The following is a 21207-nucleotide window of genomic DNA, read 5'->3' as shown; positions in this document are numbered from 1 at the left end:
TGAGAAGCAAAGTAAATGGGGAAGCCAGATTCACTTAACAACCCTGTCACTAACCTAAAAGCTCTGGTGATTCACTTAACAACTGTGGCAAGAAAGGACGTGAAATGGGACAATAGCTACAGCACTTGGACTTACATACCGCTTCACGGTGCTTTACATCCCTCTCTTAAGAGTCAGCCTGTTGCCCCTAACAATCTGGGTCCTCATTTTACCGACCTCGGAAGGATGGAAGGCTGTGTCAACCTTGAGCCATTCAGGATCGAAACAAACTTCAGCACAAATGTCTCAAGTACCAACAGAAACTTTGGGCTCAGTTGTGGTTGTAAATCGAGGTCTACCTGTATATAATATTTAATCATGAACGATTTGACTATTTACACTTTTTGTTTATGCGATCTGATTAATGTGCCTTTGTTTACTGATAATTGGATGAAATTATATCACACCGTTCTAGGAATTTGCTGAAACCACAACAAATGCTTATATCTCAATAACTAAGCTTTGAATAATAATTTATATCTCTCTGCGATCCCTCAGACTAAGGGTGGCATCAGCCATTGGCCTGAGTAGCTGAAAGACACAAGTACTTCTCGCTTAATGACCAGTCCCTTAGTATCTATCTGAAGTTATGACAGACCTCTCCAGAGCTATTTACCATATTTTTCGGAGTATAAGATGCACCTTTTCCTGTACTAAAAGGGGGTGAAAATTTAGGTGCATCTTATACACCGAATGTAACCCCGCCCACCCACTGGCCCCCACCCTTTGTCCTCTGCCTTCCAGCAATTTACCTCCTTGTAGCAAGCAGCAAGAAGAAACAGCCCATTTCAGCTTCAGCACAGCCTAATTAGCACAAGTTGATTGGATCGGCCTCCTGACTCTCAGCTGTTTTACTCTCGGCTGTTTTGCGCAGGCCTCTGCTGCTTGCTGCAAAGAGGTAAATTGCTGGAGCAGATTTAATTTTTCCTTGTGCTAATCAAGCTATGCTGAAAACGAAACTGAAAGTAAAGCAGGCTGTTTGTTGCAAAGAGGCAAAATTGCTCAGAGGCAGAGGGAGATTTCTTTTTCTTGTTTTCCTCACCAAAAAAGGTAGGTGCGTCTTATAGTCCGGAGCGTCTTATACTCCGAAAAACACGGTAATGCCTGTTCTTTTTGCTGCCCCTCCCACAATCAAATATTGGGTTTTTGGCCACAATCTTTATGCTGATTAGATACTGAAGAACCTTTGTGATTTCTTTGATCAAAACTCTTTTCAGAGAAATACAGAGCTTGCTTGATTTTTATGCGTGATCAAAGAAAGAAGGCTTTCCCGATAACAAGTGTTCAGTAGCTATGGGTTGTTTTCCATGTAATCGCAGGATAATATTTTACAATAACCATTGTTTGCATACCTTGACATCTCTTGCACTTCCACTTGAGTTAATTATCAATCGCTGTTTTGCTCTCCCGGCTCAATATCCTTAGGAATCTGTGCAATCTGATCCCTAACTTCCTTTTAATTTCTTTTCTTTTCTTTTTTTCTTAATAGAATTTTATAAGAGTGAGGTCATAAAGAATTCACTGGTAAGTGAGCTTGTTATTACCTTTACTAAGGTTTTTCTTTTAATCTTTTCCTTTAAACCAGGTGTGGGCAATTCTGGGGACCCTACGACCCGTGGACTTCAACTCCTAGAATTCCTGAGCCAGCCATGCTGGAATTCTGGGAATTGGAGTCCACGGGTGGTAAAATCACCATAGTTGCCCACCCTTGCTCTGTAATGTTTATTAACCACGAAATGGGACAGTTTTTCCCCTCGTGTCACTCCCTGTGCAAACTCCCTGAGTTATATCTATTACTGCTTTAAACCAGAGACTGCTAACGAGCTTTTGACGAGATTTTTGTGGATCATAGTATGGAATGCTATGTCTATAGAAGGCAGCCACAATAATCCAAGGGGAAGATTGGAGCTGCTTTAAGTGGTTGCAGCCTACATTTACATAATTGGCTTCAAAATGGTGGATGTGACAAGGTGATCCCCGCCCATTTTTTAATGTTTATTGCATTCATTGCATGAAATAAGAGTTGTTTTTGTCTTTTTTTAAATGTAATGTGTTAATTTTATTTATTTATTTATTTATTTATTCAATTTATATACCGCCCTTCTCCTATTGGACTCAGGGCGGTGCACAGCCAAGGATAAAAAACATACCAATACAAAATTTAAAATCAATTAAAAGAATTATACAGCTTTGGCCCACAATTTAAAACAATCCAATTAAAACCCAATTTACACTTAAAAAGCTAAAAAGCTAAAAAGAGCTAAAAAGCTAATTTTGGGAGTTTTGATACGGTTTTTGTATATTGTTTTAACTGGATTGGGAGCGCCCTCATGTTGGTTACAAGATGGGTGGTTATACTGTATAAATGTCTTCAAGAAATAAAATAATAGAAGCTGCTTTAGTTGGCTAGTTGTGCCTGCCATTTTGAAGCCAGTGACTGTCACTGTAGATGCTCGTGTTTCAACTGGTGTAACTACCTGGTGTAGCCAGGTGTGAGTGATAAGTACAGGTAGTCTTCGACTTACAACAGTTTGTTTAGTGATGGCTCAAAAGTTACAGCAGAACTGAAAAAAATGACTTATGACTGGTCCCTTACTCACTATTTGAAGTTATGACAGACCTCTCCAGAGCTACTTAATGCCTGTTTTTTCTGTTTTCACACATATGACCATTGCAGCATCCCCATGGTCACGTGATCAGAATTCGGACACTCGGCAACTTGTTCATACTTATGACAGTCGCAGTGTCCCGGGGTCATGTGATCCCCTTTTGTGACCTTCTGACAAGTCAGATTTGCTTAACAACTGTATTGCTAACTTAACAAACTGCAATGATTCACAAATGTGGCCAGAAAAATCGCAAAATGGGGCGAAACTCTCTTCCCAAATGTCTCACTTAGCAACCTAAATTTTGGGCTCCATTGTGGTCGTAAGTCAAGGACTACCTGTATTCCACAAGATTAAAGTAGCTGTTATGGGTCTGAGAAGAGTGATTTGCATGAAGGCAATGAATAGAGGGGGAACCAAGAATCCTTGTAGGATTTCCATGGCTGTAATTGGGATGTTACTGAGAAGGCAGCCTCCTTGATGCTACATCCGAGGGGACAGAGCAAATGGGGGTGGGAGTATGAGCTCCTAGACTCATACTCACTAGCACTGATGATGGTACCTAGTTAGGGTAATGAAACGTTTGCAAGAAAACATTGCATCAAGATCACGTGAAGTGTTAATAGCACTTTATAATGCCTTGGTAAGGCCACACTTGGAATACTGCATGCAGTTTTGGTCGCCATGATATAAAAAAAGATATGGAGACTCTAGAAAGAGCGCAGAGAAGAGCAACCAAGATGATTAGGGGACTGGAGGCTAAAACATATGAAAAACGGTTGCAGGAACTGGGCCTGGCTAGTTTAATGAAAAGAAGGACTAGGGGGAGGCATGATAGCAGCCTTCCAATATCCCAGGGGCTGCCCCAAAGAAGAGGGAGTCAAGCTCTTCTCCAAAGCACCTGAGGGCAGGAGAAGAAGCAACGGATGGGAACTAATCAAGGAGAGAAGCAACTTAGAACTAAGGAGAAATTTCCTGACCATGAGAACAATTAATGAAATAACTTGCCTCCAGAAGTTGTAAATGCTGCAACACTGGAAGTTTTTAAAAAGAGTCTGAAATGCCTAAGCAGGGGTTGGACTAGAAGACTTCCAAGGTCCCTCCCAACTCTTCTCTTCTCTTCTCTTCTCTTCTCTTCTCTTCTCTTCTCTTCTCTTCTCTTCTCTTCTCTTCTCTTCTCTTCTCTTCTCTTCTCTTCTCTTCTCTTCTCTTCTCGCTCAGAGAGCACCAAGGATCCCCCATTTCAACCCTGCACTACAAATATTCTCCTTTATTGATATTCTTACCAGCATATGGAACCTGTTAGTAATGATTCCACTCCCCCTGTCTTTTGAATGATGGCTTTAACATTTTCCTTAGCCACCTTGAATGCTTGTTTGAGCTGAAGGGCAAGGGGTCTATCGAACGAATAGAAAACAAGTATTTTACATTGATCTTGAGAGTTCACAGGTAGCCAGTACTGCTTTTTCAAGTAATGTCACGTAATAGTTGCGCAGTGGTGGTCTGAATCAATTTCCTGACCATCTTTGAAGGATAGCTCCCTACCGAGTGCAATTTGTGAGGTTAATTAGGAAATGGATCACAGAAGCTAGTCTATTTTGGTTCAGGTAAGGTCATAGCTGATCCATCAATTGTTAGTGAAGCTTTTAATGACGATTTGTAATAAAGCACAGCTCCCAAAAGGTATACATCTGTCCCTTTGGAAAAAGTCTTTCCAATACAGGTGATCTTCCTAATTCCCAGGTCTGATACATATTCAGGTAGTCCTCGACTTACAACAGTTCACTTAGTGACCGTTCGAAGTTACAATGGCACTGAAAAAAATGAGTTACGACCATTTTTCACACTTACGATTTAGATTCAGATGCTTGAAAGCCGACTCACATTTATGACAGTTGCAGTGCCCCAGGGTCACGTGATCCCGTTTTGCGACCTTTCGACAAGCAAAGTCACTGAGGAAGCCCGATTCATTTAACAACCGTGTTACTAATTTAGCAACTGCAGTGATTCACTTAACAAATGTGGCAAGAAAAGTCGTAAAATGGGGCAAAACCCGTTTAATAAATTTCTTGCTTAGCAACATGAACATTTGGCCCAATTGCAGTCGTAAGTTGAGAATTACCTGTATCCATATTAGGGCTGTGCAGCACTTTGGATTCAGATAAAGAGACATCTACATTTTGGACTTAATCAATGGACTCTGGATCCTAACAGCTGGACAAGGACTTAGAGCAGGGGTTGGCAACCTTAAACACTAAAGAGCCACAAAAGTCCTAACCGGAACCCCCCCATTCAATTCTGGAGCTGACTGGAAGTCCGATTCCCCCACCATAGAATCTCCTCCTAGCGCAGCATCCTTTTTCCTCTATCTGTCCTAACTGAAAGCCCTATCAATTGTGGAGCCGACTGGCGACAGGGAGCCGCAGCTGAGGGATGAAAGAGCCACATGCGGCTCCAGAGCCTCGTATGGGTTGCCGACCCTTGCAGTAGGACTAATCTCTGTGCGGGAAAACAATCTGGAATATTTACAATTCATTCTCCCTTCTTTCCACACTAACAGAACCCGACATGGCGAAGCCTTGATTTTGGTCTAATGCCTGACCGCCTTGATACGTCTGTATCCTGTTTTGTGGTGAGGATATGGGGTGGCAAGAATGATACCTATCGGCTACTGATTGAGTGGAAAGTCAATCTAGATGGACTCAAATATTTGGGCCAGCAGGTAAAAGAAAAGTATACTGTTTCAACTTGGATTGGCTATTTAAGGATATTTACAGCAAATGTCTGTTGATGGACTAGCAAAGAATTGTTGCAAGATATAAGTCTCTGTGGAGATGCTCAATGTTCCAGGTTATGGTTGTCCCAAAGATCCTTTAGAAAAGGGAACTGGACTTTCTTGGGTTCCCCCCCCCCAATGAAAAATGTTTCCTTTCTCATCCAAGAATCTTCGGAAGAATTGAAGAAGCTTCTTGGATGAGAAGCGAAATGTTTTCAAGGGAAAAAAAAATCTAGGAAAGTCCAGTTGCTTTTTGAAAAGGACTTTTGGTGCAAGATATAAAGTTAGCAGATGCTAGACAAAATATTGGCAGCTTAATAGGAATTTTCTATATATTACTGAAACACTTATTGTGTTTATCTGCTTGTACCATCAAGGTAACCCAAACCTTGCATTATACCACAACAATATTTGAATCAAGATAACCTAAAATTCATTAATTTAAAAATCAAGGTACCTAAAATTCATTAATTCAAACAATTTTAAAAATGCATAAAAGAATCCAGGACTCATTAGTCCTGTGGAATTGAAATTTCCATGATGTTCAGGTCAGTTCTACGTGCAAAATTGTGGCTATTGCAGTATCATGTGATCATGATTTTGCAGTCACGTGATCATGATTTCAACACTTCCAGTTTCCCACAAGCATAGTCAGTGGGGAAGCCAGAAGGAAGTCAAATGTCATTCCCACTCCCACTGCTTTGCCTGCCTATGATCTTCCTGTTTATTTGTTTAAGTAAGTGCATATTGACTTGTTACTGAACTTCAATTGCCACTACAATTAATTTTCAATTTATGATACACACTTTTCTTAGATGATCATGAGACTGTCCAGCATTAGGGTAAAAGAAATACGATCAGTTTAATATGCAATGGTCATTCTCGTCATATCAGAGTGGTACCGTGGCCTAGAGGTAGAGGTCTCGCCTCACAAACAGGAGGCTGTGAGTTCGATCCTAGGTAGAGGCAGATATTTCTCTCTCTGGGCACGTTGAGAATATATCTGCTCAACAAAACTCCGCATTGGCAACAGGAAGGGCATCCGGCCAGGAAACACTCAGCTCCATTCAGTTGCCCAGACTCCACCCTGCAAGGAATTATGGGATTGTTAAAAGAGGATGATGATTCTCATCATATCAGGCCACACTTTCAAAAGAATGAGCCAATGGACTACAGGGTTGTCACATTAATCACTCATTTTGAAAGTTGACAATCTGCATAGAAGTATATTCAATTTGCTTGTTCGTTATCTATCCAAATTAGTTAAAAGTTCCAGATGGTTAAATGTTTATGGAGGTTCTCAATCTTCCAGGTCATGGTTGCCCCAGAGGTGCTTTTCCAAAGGGCACTAGACTTTCTTGTTTTCTGTTTTTCCTTGAAAATATTTCACTTCTCATCGAAGAAGTTTCTTCAGTGAATTCCAGATGTTTAGCTTTAGGCGTTCTTCAGTAGACTATAAATACTGAAGATTTTATTGTGATTTTGTGGGGTGGCCTAGGCCCCTGAAAGCTCAGGTTATGTGTGATTATGTATTAGTTTTTAAGCTCTCTTATAATGTTCGTTGTGGCCCAGAAAATGAATCTTACTCATGGGATCGAGTTTCAGCTTCTTCCTTTCCCCTCTATAGGGTCAGTGGTGAACCTGAATAACAGAAGGATGCCACAAAACAAATGATCCCTACAAAGAATGCCACTCTGGGTGCTAAAAGAACTAAAACAATGGCTTTAAAGTAAGCTGACTGAATCTGTGACACTGGTTTTACTTAACAGATACATGCTCGTAGCCCGAATGAAATCATTTTTGGGCTGAATGATGGCTATTATGGAGCCTTGTATGAACGAAAGGTAAGCTTACACCCACTGCGTCCATAACTTCTTAAAATCATCAACCTGCATAGCACATTAGCTTTCCAGAATATTTTTTTCTGTTTTATTAAAAATGAATTAACTGTCTGGTGAAACCTAGAGAGCCAGTTTGGCCCTAGTGGTTAAAGGTGTTGGCTTAGAGAACCGGAGACAGTGAGTTCTAGTCCCACTTCAGGCATGAAAGCCAGGTGGGTGACTTTGGGTCAGCCACACTCTCTCAGCCCAACCCACCTTGCAGGGTTGTTGTGGAGGAAGAAGGAGTCTTCAGTATGTTTGGCATGTTCATTGCCTTGAGGTATTTGTAAAAAAAATAAGGTGGGACAAAAATCTAATTAATAAATAAGAATAAGAGTAGCTTGGGGAGTGGTGCAGTGGCCTAGAGGTGGAGCTCTCGCCTCACAATCAGGAGGCTATGTAGAGGCAGCTATTTCTCCCTTTGGGCACGATGAGAATATATCTGCTGAATATATAGCTCTGCATTGGCGACAAGAAAGGCATCTGGCCAGTAAACACTGCACTAGCTCCATTCAGTTGCTCGGACTCCACCCTGCAAGGGATTATGGGGTCATTAAAAGACGATGATGAAGAGTAACTTGGGGATAAAGATTGATAAACACGAATATCCCACGTAAAGGATAGGCTGTAAACGCTGTGTATGGGCAAAACATGCGAGTAGAGATTGTTTAATTAGGAAGATAGACTTTGATTTCAGTGTTACCAAAACAAAAAATGTTAATGTACCGTCTTGTTTGTCTTTAAGGGTGTCTCAGAAATCCAAAAGAATCTGCAAGTGGATCCAAATTGTGTGCGTAACTCATATGATGTCTTCTCTTTGCTAAGGTAACTCCCGGCTTCCAGTTCAGAAGCAGCTGAACTGAAAATAACATAATCTCCAAGAATGTTTTCCAACACTGTGCATTAGTGATAGTCCTAAGCTCCTTGCATAATAACCTTATTTAACCTCAAGGTCACCTTAATGTTGGCTTGCTGAAAGTTTGTTTCTTTTGCCCTCAGTGGAAGGAGTCGAAATGTCATTCGTCGTGAGAGCAATGTTCTTGTGGCGGTTCTTCTTTTATAATACTTTTATTATGCATTACACTTAAAAAGATAAAAGGGAGAAAATGAAAAGAAATAGTTCTAAAATCTCCTCCCAGATGTGCAGAAACAGCTTCTGATTGTTGCGTAAGCATGGCAGCAAAGCATTGTCATTGTGTCTTTTCACCATGAGAAGCAAGCATAGTGGTGATCGTGTCATGTTGCCTTTCAAAGCTCTGGCCAGCAATTAATTAGTCCAGCAATTAATTAGCCCAGATAAGCACCCTTATTAAACTAATTGCATCTTGTAGTGAGTATTCCTTGAGAAGCATAAACTTGATGGACTTCGTAACTTAAAAGTTTGGAAATCTATTTGTAAACAATATCCAATCCAATAACATCCTGAATAGCTTCTTCATTAAATTAACTAAATAGAGTAGAATAGAATAGAATTCTTTATTGGCCAAGTGTGATTGGACACACAAGGAATTTGTCTTTAGTGCATACGCTCTCAGTGTACATAAAAAGAAAAAATACGTTCGTCAAGAATCATAAGGTACAACACTTAATGATGGTCATAGGTTACAAATAAGCAATCAAATCATATTAGAAAACAGTCAATATAATTCGTAAGGATATAAGCTACAAAGTTACGGTCATACAGTAAATTGCAAAAAAGTACTGAGGGCTAAGAGTGACATTAAATAGGAAATGAATCAAATGAGCAAATGTAAAAATGCTGGTTATGCTCTTTGATACAGCTTTTGGTACATAAAGTAAGCAATTACACATGATGCACAAGTAGCGTCATGGGGCCAGTTTAATCAATTTCAAGAATCTCTCCATTTTTTGTTCCCACCAGTATATGTCCATGTCCTAAAGTGATGGCACGGATTGATGGACTATCTTCCAGCAGCAACCCTGAAAGAAAAAAAAAAAAAAAGAATAAACCTACTTTCATTTTATTTTCTTAATTTTATTTTATTTTTTTAAAAGTATTTTTATTGAATATAAATATTAAAAAAGACATACGTAACATATACACAACAAACATTTATACAACATATAGTGTAATTTCTTCTTAAGCATTTTTTCAGAGTGACATTCTACAATTCTACTTATGATATATTCCTTCACCTCTCCTTAATCTAATAACATTTTTTATTATATATATATATTTAAATCAGTAATATTTCCCCTATATTTTTTGTATATTTCTGATTTTTAACCAATTATACCAATTATTCCATGTTTTATAATAGTCTGATTCTTCTCTTTCTTGTAATTCCTTGGTTAACCTATCCATTTCAGCGCATTCTAAAATTTTCCCTATTACTTTTGTTTCACTTGGTATTTTTTCTTGCTTCCAATTTTTTGCGTAGGTTATTCTTGCAGCAGTTAATATGTGAATTGTGAGATATTTGATATCCTTAGGGTATGATTTGTTAAAGATTCCTAATAGAAATGTTTCTGGTTCTTTTTCAATCTGTGTTTTTGTTATTTGTTCCAACCATTTTTTGATATTAGACCAAAATTTCTTTGCTGCCGGGCACGTCCACCATAAATGATAGAAAATCCCTTGTGCCTTTTTGCACTTCCAACAAATCGGGCTATTTTTAGGTTGTATTTTTGCCAATCTGGTTGGAGACATTTTCTTAATTTTAACAGAGCTTCTCATTTGCTAGATTTTATCTTGATTTAGATGATCTCTTGTTCAACATTATTAAAGAGATCATATATTAACTAAGACTTGGGCCACATATACATATTATTACTGTGTAGGGTATGTATTGAGGAATGTCTTCTGAATGTTCAGAAACTTCAGATAGCACAAAATATGGCAGCTGGCCTATTAGAGTTGGTGTTGTGATCATATTGTATTAGCATTACTTTACTGACTTTTGTCATAGTGAAAATTTAAATAGTGCTTGGAGTTGGACTGGCAGTCAGTGTTTCAAGCAGAGATACTGTATGGGAAAATTGTTCTGACCTAGGCTTCCCCAGCAGCACGAAGCTGAGTCCTCGTCCCGATAAACCCCTTTTATTTAATTTATAGTGAATTCCTCTCCAGCAAAGTCTTTCCTTTCCCACAGTCTTTCAAGATGGTTCACAATTACCGACCTTTATCAGGCTTGGAGAGTGGCCAGGCCGATACCTTTCAGACGCTGCAGTACTTGGCAAGAATGCAGGAATGAACTAATTGCCTCCTGCAAACTCCCCTCCCCTTTCGCTCCTCTTTTATTCCCTCTGGGAGGGGCCCTTCATCATCCACCTGTGGCCTTACTCCCAAGTCGACCCTTGTTCTTTAGCTGTTCCCTTCGTGTGGCAATGCTGCGCATGTGCACACTGGGAACAGGCCCCAGCTGTTCGTCTGCCTCACTGATGTCCGACTCCAAAGACAGGTGATAACTGGCATACGGCCCTGGCCCCCTCTCTGCCTCTGAAGCAGAGCCCTCATCAGAGCCTTCCCCAGACTCCAGGACTGACCCAGGTTCCTCCTCAACCTCCTCACTGTCCAAATCTGCTGCCAGGTCCGCTGGCCACTGGCGGGCCGCAACAAAAATCAACTGGTGCCCATAGCTGCTTGAACCATTATGTTCTAGGTCAGGGGACTTCCCAACCCCTGGTCCATGGACCGACACCGGTCCACGGCATTCCAGCAACTAGGCCGCACAAACAAGTGAAACCCCATCCGCGGGATGTAGGCAGCAGGCAAAACCAGGCCCCTTCTGGTCCGCGGAAAAACCTCTCTCCATGGAACCGGTCCCTGGTGCCCAAAAGGTTGGGGGCCACTGTTCTAGATCAGCCAATGTTTCTGGATAATCTTCAGGGGAAAGTCTACATGTAGTCCTTGACTTATAACCGTTTGTTTAGCGACCATTGAACGTTACGACGTTGAAAAAAAGTGATGACTGTTTTTTTTCACCCTTACGACCATTGCTGCAACTCCGTGGTCATGCAATCAAAATTCAGATGCTTGGCAAAACAGTTCATATTTATGACGGTTGCAGGGCCTCCGAGGTCGCGTGATTTCCTTTTGCGACCTTCTGACGAGTAAAGTCAATGGGGAAGCCAGATTCACTTAACCACCGTGTCACTAACAACTGCACTGCTTCACTGAACAGCTGTGGCCAGAAAGGTTGCAAAATGGGGCAAAACTCACTTAACAACTATCTTGTTTAGCAAGCTAAATTTTGGCCTCAGTCATGGTTGCAAATCGAGGACTGCATTTCCTGTACGCATGAGTGTACTTACTGAACTACTTACTGTAAAAAGTTTCTGCTGTGTCTCCAGTTGAGGTATTGAAAATGCTTAGGATTTCAAGGTTTGTGCAGATCTACTTCCCAACCTCGCAAAGATCCTAAAAATAATAATTTTAACGTTTTGTACCTTTCTTTTTATGCTGTTTATAACCCAGAGTTGTTTGACAGTAAGATGGGCTGCATATAGTTTAATAAATAAATAATACCCGAGTTTCCATGAAAATAAGAACCTGTCTTATATTTTTTTTAACCCCAAAATAAGCGCTTGGCCTTATTTTCAGGGAGGTCTTATTATTTTGGGGCGCGGGGAGCGAGATGGGGCTCCTCTTGCTGTCTTACCTGATTTCCATCTCTGTCTCTCTAATCCTAACCAGAGGAAATAGTGGGGACTGCCTGCACATGCGGCTAAATATTTTTGGGGAGGGCTTACTTTGGGGGTGTGTGTGTCTTATTTTAGTGCATGTGCTCAAAAGCCCAATTAGGCTTATTATCCGGGGAGGTCTTATTTTCGGGGAAACACTGTAGTAATAAAACTTTCCAAAACTTGAGTTTGCTTGGAATTTTGGTAAATCAAATTCCTTTGTGGGAGACAAACCAGCAGATGTCACTATTGCCTTGCAAGATGTTAGGGTAGAGCCGAACTGAATCAAATCACTCAGGCATCCGAATCACAAACTCATAAAAACCATTGGAAGTTAAATTCTTAAATTCTCAAAATACCCAAAGTTCCGTCATTATAATCAAAAGCAGGTAGAACATTTTGCATATACCGGTAATTTGTGCTTGTTTAGAAGGCTGCAGGATTCCATCTGGGTCATCCAGAGGTCGGTCCCAGTGACCGACCCAGATGGGATCCTGCAACATTATCCTGAGACCTGTATGTTTGCCTTCATTCATTTTAGAAGGCTGCTTATTTCTTAATAAAGCTAATCAAAAATGTTAACCCCTAAAATAATAGATTTGTTTGAACCAGTGCAAAGTTTTACTTAACGTGGCTTGCCTGTTAGATTCCTCCAGGAAGACTGAAGACGATGATTTCCTAACCAAGGCGATTTTTACTTACTCAACCAATGTGGAGATTCTATTTTCCTTCCTGATGGCCATTAATCAATCCTTTTCATATCTGTTAAAATGTGGGTCCATGTTAACCGTAGCTTTGATGACACCACCACAGCTTTAACCGTGAAGCTTATGTCAGAGTTCCAAGTAACACCCCCAACTAAAGAAAACTCCGAGGCTAGCAATTCCTCAAAGATCCATTTTATTAGAGATGCCATATTGGCATATCTAGGAAAACCCAAATCTGAAAGTTCCCGGGTTGTCCCCACCCAAAAGAAAGTCAAAGACCCATCTCTTGCACCCACATGTCCATCACAAGATCCAATCAACCAACCCATCGTCCGAACTGGAGACAACCCCCAGTCACTCCCATCCAGGTGAAGGCTGAACGTCCTTGACTCTCGGAGAAAAGAATGTTGTTGTGGCTATATATCTTCACCAACTCTTTGCAAATCATCTCCTCTTTTAAATTTAAATTTTAAACATAAATTTTAATCTGTTTAATTATGGGGTATTTTAAAATTCAGCCTAAATTATTTAATTTGTTTTAATTTATTTTAAATTTTGTATTTCCTGTGTTTTATCTTCTGGCTGTTCACAGCCCTGAGTCCTTCGGGAGAAGGGCGGTATAGAAATTTAATAAAATAAAATAAAATAAATAAATCCCCCCTCCCCTTTTCCCAGGCACTAAATATGGCAGCCCTGAAGCTCCAAAGAAAAGATGGCCTCCAGGGCTGACAGCTTCATTCTCTCCCTCTGAGCTACCAAAAATCAAGCTACATTATGGTTTAGAGCAGGAGTCAGCAACCTGTGGCTCTGGAGCCGCATGTGGCTCTTTCATCCCTCTGCTCTGGCTCCCTGTCACTCAAAGTATGCATCACAACCGCCAATGTGCGACACCCATCGGCACACAATTTATTGAGCTTTTCAACCCCCGGTAGGCCAACCGTGGATAAATCCAAGAAAAGAAAAGTTTCAGAAGAAAACAGAACATTTAATGCAACGACAGATGCTAGTTTTGTGGGCGCTCAAGAAATAGTCAGGTACGGGAAGGGTTTTTGTGGCTCCCGGAGTTTTCTTTTCTGTGGGAAACGAATCCAAATGGCTCTTTGAGTGTTTAAGGGTGCCGACCCCTGGTTTAGAGCAGTATATGAAACCAGATAGCTATAGTTGGTTCATTATTTGCAGATAAACAAACCACGGTTTAATGGGATAGGGCAAACCCAGTCTGCGGTAATTTCGGTGTTTTATGATAAAAGTCATAAAGCGGCAAGAAAAATATAATACCGGTTTCTTACGGAGGAAAAATATAAAGGTGAAATCATTTATATTCTAGTAATCGGAACGGACAGTTGACTGTAGTGGTGGGAATTTTTATTCGGCCAGGGTGTAGAGCAGAGGTGGTATTCAACCGGTTCGGGCAAACCGGTAGTTAGTAGCGACCTGTGGGTGGGCTGGTTCACCCGCCCCACAGCTATGCCGTCCTGTTTAGCCACATTTTCAAGCCGTGCGCATGTGTGGAGGTGGATGCGCGCGCACTCACATTTTCGGTGCTGGGCGAACCGGTAGGTAAATTACATCTGGTGTAGAGGTTGGACTTAAGTGAGAATTTTAAAAAAGCTTGAAGTTTAGTAATAATTCGAAAATGCGCCTCTCTTTTTTCCAAGCATTACTTTCTCTCTCTTCTCCGCCGTCTCGTTCCTAGCCAACTTGCAGCCCAGCCTCCAAAGAAAATACATCAATACATGCCAGCATTTCTCAAAATCCACCCTAACCATGACAGATGGTTTGGTTAGGAATCCTAAATTCTTCAAGGACCTCAAGGATAAGAGCAGCCCCGCCTGAATTTAGCAACTCTGCTTTGTATTTTACTCACTGGGGGGGGGGGAGAAGAGAGAAGAGAGAGCAAAACACCCAAGCTCTTTCCTTCCTTTTCTCCTTAATAAGACCTGACAGTGCAGTTTTCTGTGAAGTTGAGGGAAGGGCAATCACCTCTGGACAGCTCGCAAAAAAAGGATTAGGTGAGGAATGTTAACAGCTGGCAAGTGGCTGTAGAAGTTTTAGCCTGGAGATAGAGACCTTGGTGAACCGTAGGTTGATCTGGGGAGAATGTGCACGAAAAAGAGGGAAGGATGGGTCGGTTCTCTACTGGGCCTTAACAAGAACAATATTTTCAGGTCATACCTGAAATACTGAATTGTCCTGTTTCCTTTTCCTCCCTCTCTCCCTCTTTCTTCCTTCCTTTCTTTCTCTCCCTCCCTCCCTCTTTTTCTCTCTTTCTTTCTTTCTCTCACTCTCCCTCCTTCTCTCTCTCTTTCTCTCCCTCTTTCTTTCTTTCTTTCTTTCTTTCTTTCTCCCTCTCTTTCTGTTTCTTTCTCTCCCTCCCTCCCTCTCTTTCTTTCTCTCTTTCTTTCTCCCTCTCTCTCCCTCCCTCTCTCTCTTTCTCTCCCTCCCTCCCTCTTTCTTCCTCCCTCCCTCCCTCTCTTTCTTTCTCTCTTTCTCTTTTTTCTTTCTTTTTCCCTCTCTCTTTCTCTTTCTCTCTCTCCCCCTCTTTCTCTCTCTCTCTCTCTTTCTCTCCTTCTCCCCCCTCCCCCTTTCTTTCTTTCTTTCTTTCTTTCTTTCTTTCTTTCTTTCTTTCTTTCTTTCTTTCTTTCTTTCTTTCTTTCTTTCTTTCTTTCTTTCTTTCTTTCTTTCTTTCTTTCTTTCTTTCTTTCTTTCTTTCTTTCTTTCTTTCTTTCTTTCTTTCTTTCTTTCTTTCTTTCTTTCTTTCTTTCTTTCTTTCTTTCTTTCTTTCTTTCTTTCTTTCTTTCTTTCTTTCTTTCTTTCTTTCTTTCTTTCTTTCTTTCTTTCTTTCTTTCTTTCTTTCTTTCTTTCTTTCTTTCTTTCTTTCTTTCTTTCTTTCTTTCTTTCTGTAGTACTTAGCCAAAAGCGCATTCTTTCCTGGATAAATCTCGGCATTTAAATCCAAGAAATCGATCTTGAATTCAGTGTAGTTACAGGTAATAAGTCAGTCCATTTTAATTAATGTTCCTCTCCGAGATGTATGTCTGGGGGGGGCTATCTCTGATAATACATTCCAATTCTGAACGAAAATATTTATCCTCTGCAAGACTTGAATTGATGTGCCCGGCTTGTTCCCATGCAGTTCCTATCAAACCTCTTTAGATTTTTTGAAAGCTTAATTTTTGGAAATCTCTCGGCCCTGGGCCAATTTGTGTGAACTTCCTGGACCCCTGTGTGCGAAATTAAAGCACTTTCATGACAACCCATCATGCCCTAATCCACGCAATTAGTATTAAATCTTGCAACGATAACTTTTCCTAAAGTTGAGTTGGGTCACCACCGGGCCCCGTTCCAAGGCATTATTGTTTATCAGGAGAATTATGTTGTGTCAGGAAATGGAAGAGCCCTGATGGTGATTTCTGATGTATGGTTAATCGTAGAACCATTTCAGCCTAAGCAGAATTGATTGCGGGGCGCAATTGGGTGCAATTATTGCATGTGGCGTATCTGGGATGGCTTTGAATGGTTGCTTATTTAGACTGCAATCATCTTTTAGCGGAAGCGTCTTGTGCAAAATACGTGGCATCTATTATTCATCCCTCTATGGCTTGTGTTTTTTGTTTTTTTTTAACTTGGGAATGCATTAGTGTCTCTGGGTTTACATTTGAAGATGGCATAAGTAAGGCAAAACCTCATGGTTGTCATTTGGAGCAGGGCTCTCCAACCTTGGGAATTCTGGGAGTTGAAGTCCGCCAGACTTAAAGTTGCCAAGGTTGGAAACCCCTGATTTAGAGAGAGATCTGTTGTGGCCCGTCAGCGGCCTGTGCGGATTGTAGCTGATTCTGACAGCAAGGAGGCTGGTGTGGTGTTGCGCCAGCAGCCTGTGCAGCTGGCACTCGAGTCAGACAATGAGGAGGCTGGAGAAGATGTGGTGCCAGAGGCGGGGATTCAGCCAGGGCCTTCAGAACCTCCAGAAGCTTCCATGGGTGAAGAGGAAGAAGAGGAGGAGCCTCTTCTCGATGCACTGGTGCGCAGAGCTGCCAAAAGGCAGGAGTGGCTCCTCAGGAGGAGGTCTCCTCGAGAGTAAGGCTTGGGGCTAATTGGCCACTCCCTTAGCCTATTTAAGGAGGAACGCCGACTGAAGCAATTTGTAGGGAACAACTTTAGTTCACTCTAATTCGCGTCTAGATTCCCTGCAAATTGCTTCTGGGCTTTCTGCCAACCTTAGTAAGATTGTGATTACTTTATCTTTGGTTTCTTGTAGGCTGTTAAGAAAGTTTATTAACAGCCTTTGTTTTGAAAAAGACTGAGTTATTTTAGTAAATTAAGTTTTGTACAAACTGTGTGTGTGCTGTGTTCTTTGGGATCAGTAGCCGGGGCAGAACAAGATCAGAGCATGGGAGAAATTCAAATACTCACCAGGAAAAAAGGAACCTGGGCAGTTGAAATTTTGAGGTAGATATGTGTTGAATGTAGCTTGATGTGGTATCTTACTGGTGATATTAAAGGTAGTCCTCAACTTAAAAAGGTAAAGGTTCCCTCGCACATATGTATTAGTCATTCCCGACTTTAGGGGGCGGTGCTCATCTCCGTTTCAAAGCCGAAGAGCCAGCGCTGTCTGAAGACGCCTCTGTGGTCATGTGGCTGGCATGACTAAACGCCAAAGGCGCACGGAACGCTGTTCCCTTCCCACCAAAGGTGGTCCCTATTTTTCTACTTGCATTTTTTTTTTTACGAGGTTTCGAACTGCTAGGTTGGCAGAAGCTTGGGGAAGTAACTGGAGCTCACCCCATTATGCGGCACCACAACCTTCCACGCATGTGCACGCGCCTCCCCCATGCCCCATTTTGGGCCTAGTAGGCCTCCCTTCAGCCTCCTGGGCCCAAAAATGTGCTGGGGGGAGCATGCTACACCCTCCGTCCTCCCCCCACCCCTCCTTAAATGCACGCATGACCCCCACACACATGCACACGTGTCTCCCGCATGTGGGCCCCCCCATGCATCCCGAAAATCAGCTGGCTGGTGGGAGGCGTGCGCGCATGCACAATGAAGCTGAGCTGGGCGATGGCTCGCGTACCTGCAGAAAAGCCTCCGCATGCCAGCTGTGGCACAGCTATAGATTCGCCATCACGGCACTAGAGCTATATTGATAGGCAAGGTTTGACCTACATTTATCCCTCTGTTAGGAGATGGGGGAGTCAGTATCCTGCGTATCTGTGTGAATCTGTCTTCAAACTAAACAAGCAATTGAAAAGCCAGCCAACAGGACATCTTTTTTTCATTTTGTGTTCTCCTGATGCCGCGTCCACATCTATTCAGTGCCTCTTAAGGACCACCGAAGTGGTTCAATGTATTCCCTCCCTTTGAAAATAGAATTTTCATCCACAGAGGGAGCAACAGACTTTCCACGTAAACAGCCTGTTGCTTTCGGAGACTTTTGCAAGATTTCTTTTTTTTGGGGGGGGGGTCGCAAAGCCCCGAGACGAGGCACAGTTTCGTAAAAAAAAAGGATGTCACAAATTAAAAACTTGAACGGAGTGAAATGATTCCTGGCTTCTGGTTTGCTTTTTCTGTTTTAATTAAACAAAGGTGTTTTAAATCATGCTGAAAGTAAACTTCTGAAAAAAAAAAGAAATTACTCCAGCCAAACGCAAAACAAATGCATGTGAGGAAATGGGATAGATTTTAGCATGGAAAATTCCACGGGGAGGGGACTTTGGTGCCCTCTGAGCTTGGTTGTTTTCTTGCAGATGTTTCATGACCCAACTAGGTAACATCATCAGTGCTAAAAAGGAATGAGATTTGCTCTCTATTTATGTACAGGTGTTGGTGGGAGTGTTTTTGGTAGTTTCTTTAGTCTGATGTTTACTGCTTGATTGTTTGAGCTAATTCCTTGACTATGGTATTTGCTTTTTTTTTTTTTTTATTTGATTTATATGCTGCCCTTCTCCGGAGACTCAGGGCGGCTTACAATGCGCTAAGCAATAGCCTTCATACTTTTGTATATTTGTATACAGGTCAGCTTATTGCCCCCACAACTGGGTCCTCAATTTACCTACCTTAGAAAGGATGGAAGGCTGAGTCAACCTTGAGCCTGGCGAGATTCAAACCTGCAGTAATTGCAGGCAGCTGGTCTAATAACAGGGTGCTTTAGACCATTGTACTACCAAGGCTCTGTGATTGTTGTATTAATTAACACCAAGTATTAATCTTGGTGTTAATCTCTACTCACTCACTCTACTCACTACTCTACTCACCTGAGTGTTGATTGCCAGTGAGGAGGTGTTTTGGTTTCTCCGTTTCCTTCTTTTTGGCTTTTGCTTCTTTTGAATGGTATGTAGATGTCGTCCGTGTCTGTGTGTCTGTTGATGGCACGATTTGGCTGAGTGCCAGGCTTCCAGGAATTCTTCTAGCAGTTTTGGATTTGCTTTAATCTAGGACGCTCACAAGTTTCCCAGTCGAAACTATGGTTAAGTCTGCCCATGAGTTGTAAAATAAGCAGTTTTCATTGTGTCTTCCGACTTCTAGTTGGCGTATCTGGCTGCGCCGTGCTCGTTTTCTGTGTGTCTGTCCTACATAGCGGCTGTTATATTTCTTACACATTCAGAGGTTAGCTCACATATGATTATGATCATGATTTATCGCTTGTTGCTTGTATGTATGCTGAGAGCTTATGCACCGGAGACAAATTCCTTGTGTGCCCAATCACACTTGGCCAATAAAGAATTCTATTCTATTCTATTCTATTCTATTCTATTCTATTCTATTCTATTCTATTCTATTCTATTCTATTCTATTCTATTCTATTCTATTCCATTCCATTCCATTCCATTCCATTCCATTCCATTCCATTCCACTCCACTCCACTCCACTCCATTCCATTCCACTCTATTCCATTCCATATTTTCTATTCTATTCTATTCTATTCTATTCTATTCTATTCTATTCTATTCTATTCTATTCTATTCTATTCTATTCTATTCTATTCTATTCTATTCTATTCCTATTCCTATTCCTATTCCTATTCCTATTCCTATTCCTATTCCTAATCTATTTCTATTCTATTCTATTCTAATCAGAAGCAAATTTCAGAGCTTAAAATAGTATGTATCATAAATAAGTGGCTACTTCTGTGAATAAAGCGAAAGTGCTTACCAGTTTCAAATACAGCTAGTCCTTGACTTGTGACCCAAATTTCTATTGCTAAGTGAGACAGTTAAGTGAGTTTTGCCCCACTTCCTTGCCATTTATTGTGTGGATGTTTGGGTGGTTTAGGGGTGGGGAATTTGTGGTGGGTGGGGGTGTTTCGGAAGCATTATGTGTGTTGGACCTGGTCTTTGGGTGTTAAGTGAATTTCGTTGTATGGGTATTCTCTGTATAAACGTCCAATGACAATAGAGTTATTATTACTATTATTATTAAGTGAATCACTGCACTGGTTCAGTTAGTAACCCGGTTGTTAAATGAATCTGGCTCCCCCACGGACTTTGCTTGTCAGAAACTCACACAAGGGGATCACGCGACTCCAAGACATTGCAACCGTCATAAATACAAGTCAGTTGCCAAGCATCTGAATTTTGATCACGAGTATGGGGATGCTGAGATGGTTGGTAAAGTGTGAACAAAGGTCATAAGTCAGTTTTTTCCAGTGACGACGTAACTTCGAACGGCCACTAAACAAACTGTTGTAAATCGAGGACTTCCTTTACTGAAAAGTTCCGTATTCTCAGTGCTGTAATCTCCTTTGTCCTTCCTTACCCCACTTAGGAGGTTAAGAGACACAGCGCCTGACTTCTGGAATAGTACACCACTGGGAGCGAACGTGTTATTTTTGTGTCGTCTCTAGAGATTCTCAGTCATTCAGAGTCACCGTTGTCCCAACGGAGCTTTTTTCAAGAGGCTTCTGGACCTTCCAGAAGGTCCAGTTGCCTCTTGAAAAAAAAAGCACCTTTGGGTATTTCGTGTTGTTTCGTCTTCTCTTCGGCTAACTTTCCAGCAGATCCAAAGGAGGAATCATTTTAACACAAGTGGAATCTGCAAGTTCGTTCTTCCCAGGAGGAGAGGGGGAAAAAAAATCTCACTCCTGAAAACGCACGAGGCTCTTAGCTTTTCTTTCTTCTGACAAAGAAAAAGAAAAATTTGTTAAGTTCTCAGCAGGTAGGGCTCGAATTTTGGCAGTACGGTCATTATCCGGAATGATTGGGTCACCCCCCCAGCTTCACATGATCATGCCAGAAAATGCTAGGAAAGAAAATTGCCCTTTGAGTAAAAGTGTGTACCTGTTTTGAGCCTGTAGGCGTTTGTTTCAAAAAATAATAATTTCCATTCCCTGCTTCACATGTGAAATTTTTAGTGCCGTCCAAGGAGAAAATAAAATGGATCTGATTTAGATTGGTAACAGATTTCAGTTCTGAAATGGGCTAAGGCATCTGGGTAGCTTTATGTGGGAGAAGGAGGAACAACTGGAATAGAAATATATTAAAATACATAAATGGGGTGGAACCTTCTCATTAGATTGGGTGTGGTTTTGAAAATTAAATGAGTTTGAACTGGGCCTACAA

General features: G+C 41.3%; 1 protein-coding gene across 2 annotated transcripts in view; it reads left to right on the top strand.

The window, feature by feature from the left end:
- The window catches only part of UVRAG (UV radiation resistance associated), a 95249-nt gene that overhangs the window by 14411 nt on the left and 59631 nt on the right, over positions 1 to 21207 (top strand). Inside the window, exons 3-6 of one of the 2 annotated variants that reach the window (XM_034442098.3) lie at positions 1529 to 1563; positions 5206 to 5367; positions 7191 to 7265; positions 8047 to 8126. In XM_034442098.3, coding sequence (XP_034297989.2) covers positions 1529 to 1563; positions 5206 to 5367; positions 7191 to 7265; positions 8047 to 8126 — 352 coding nt within the window. The remainder of the gene's footprint in view (positions 1 to 1528; positions 1564 to 5205; positions 5368 to 7190; positions 7266 to 8046; positions 8127 to 21207) is intronic. The other variant, XM_087895756.1, reaches the window with a different exon arrangement.

The sequence above is a fragment of the Pantherophis guttatus genome, chromosome 5, assembly GCF_059756535.1.
Source record: "Pantherophis guttatus breed Tessera chromosome 5, ASM5975653v1, whole genome shotgun sequence".
Lineage (NCBI taxonomy): Eukaryota > Metazoa > Chordata > Lepidosauria > Squamata > Colubridae > Pantherophis > Pantherophis guttatus.
Note: the sequence above shows the minus strand (reverse complement) of the source record. Positions and strands in the feature narration are given on the sequence as shown.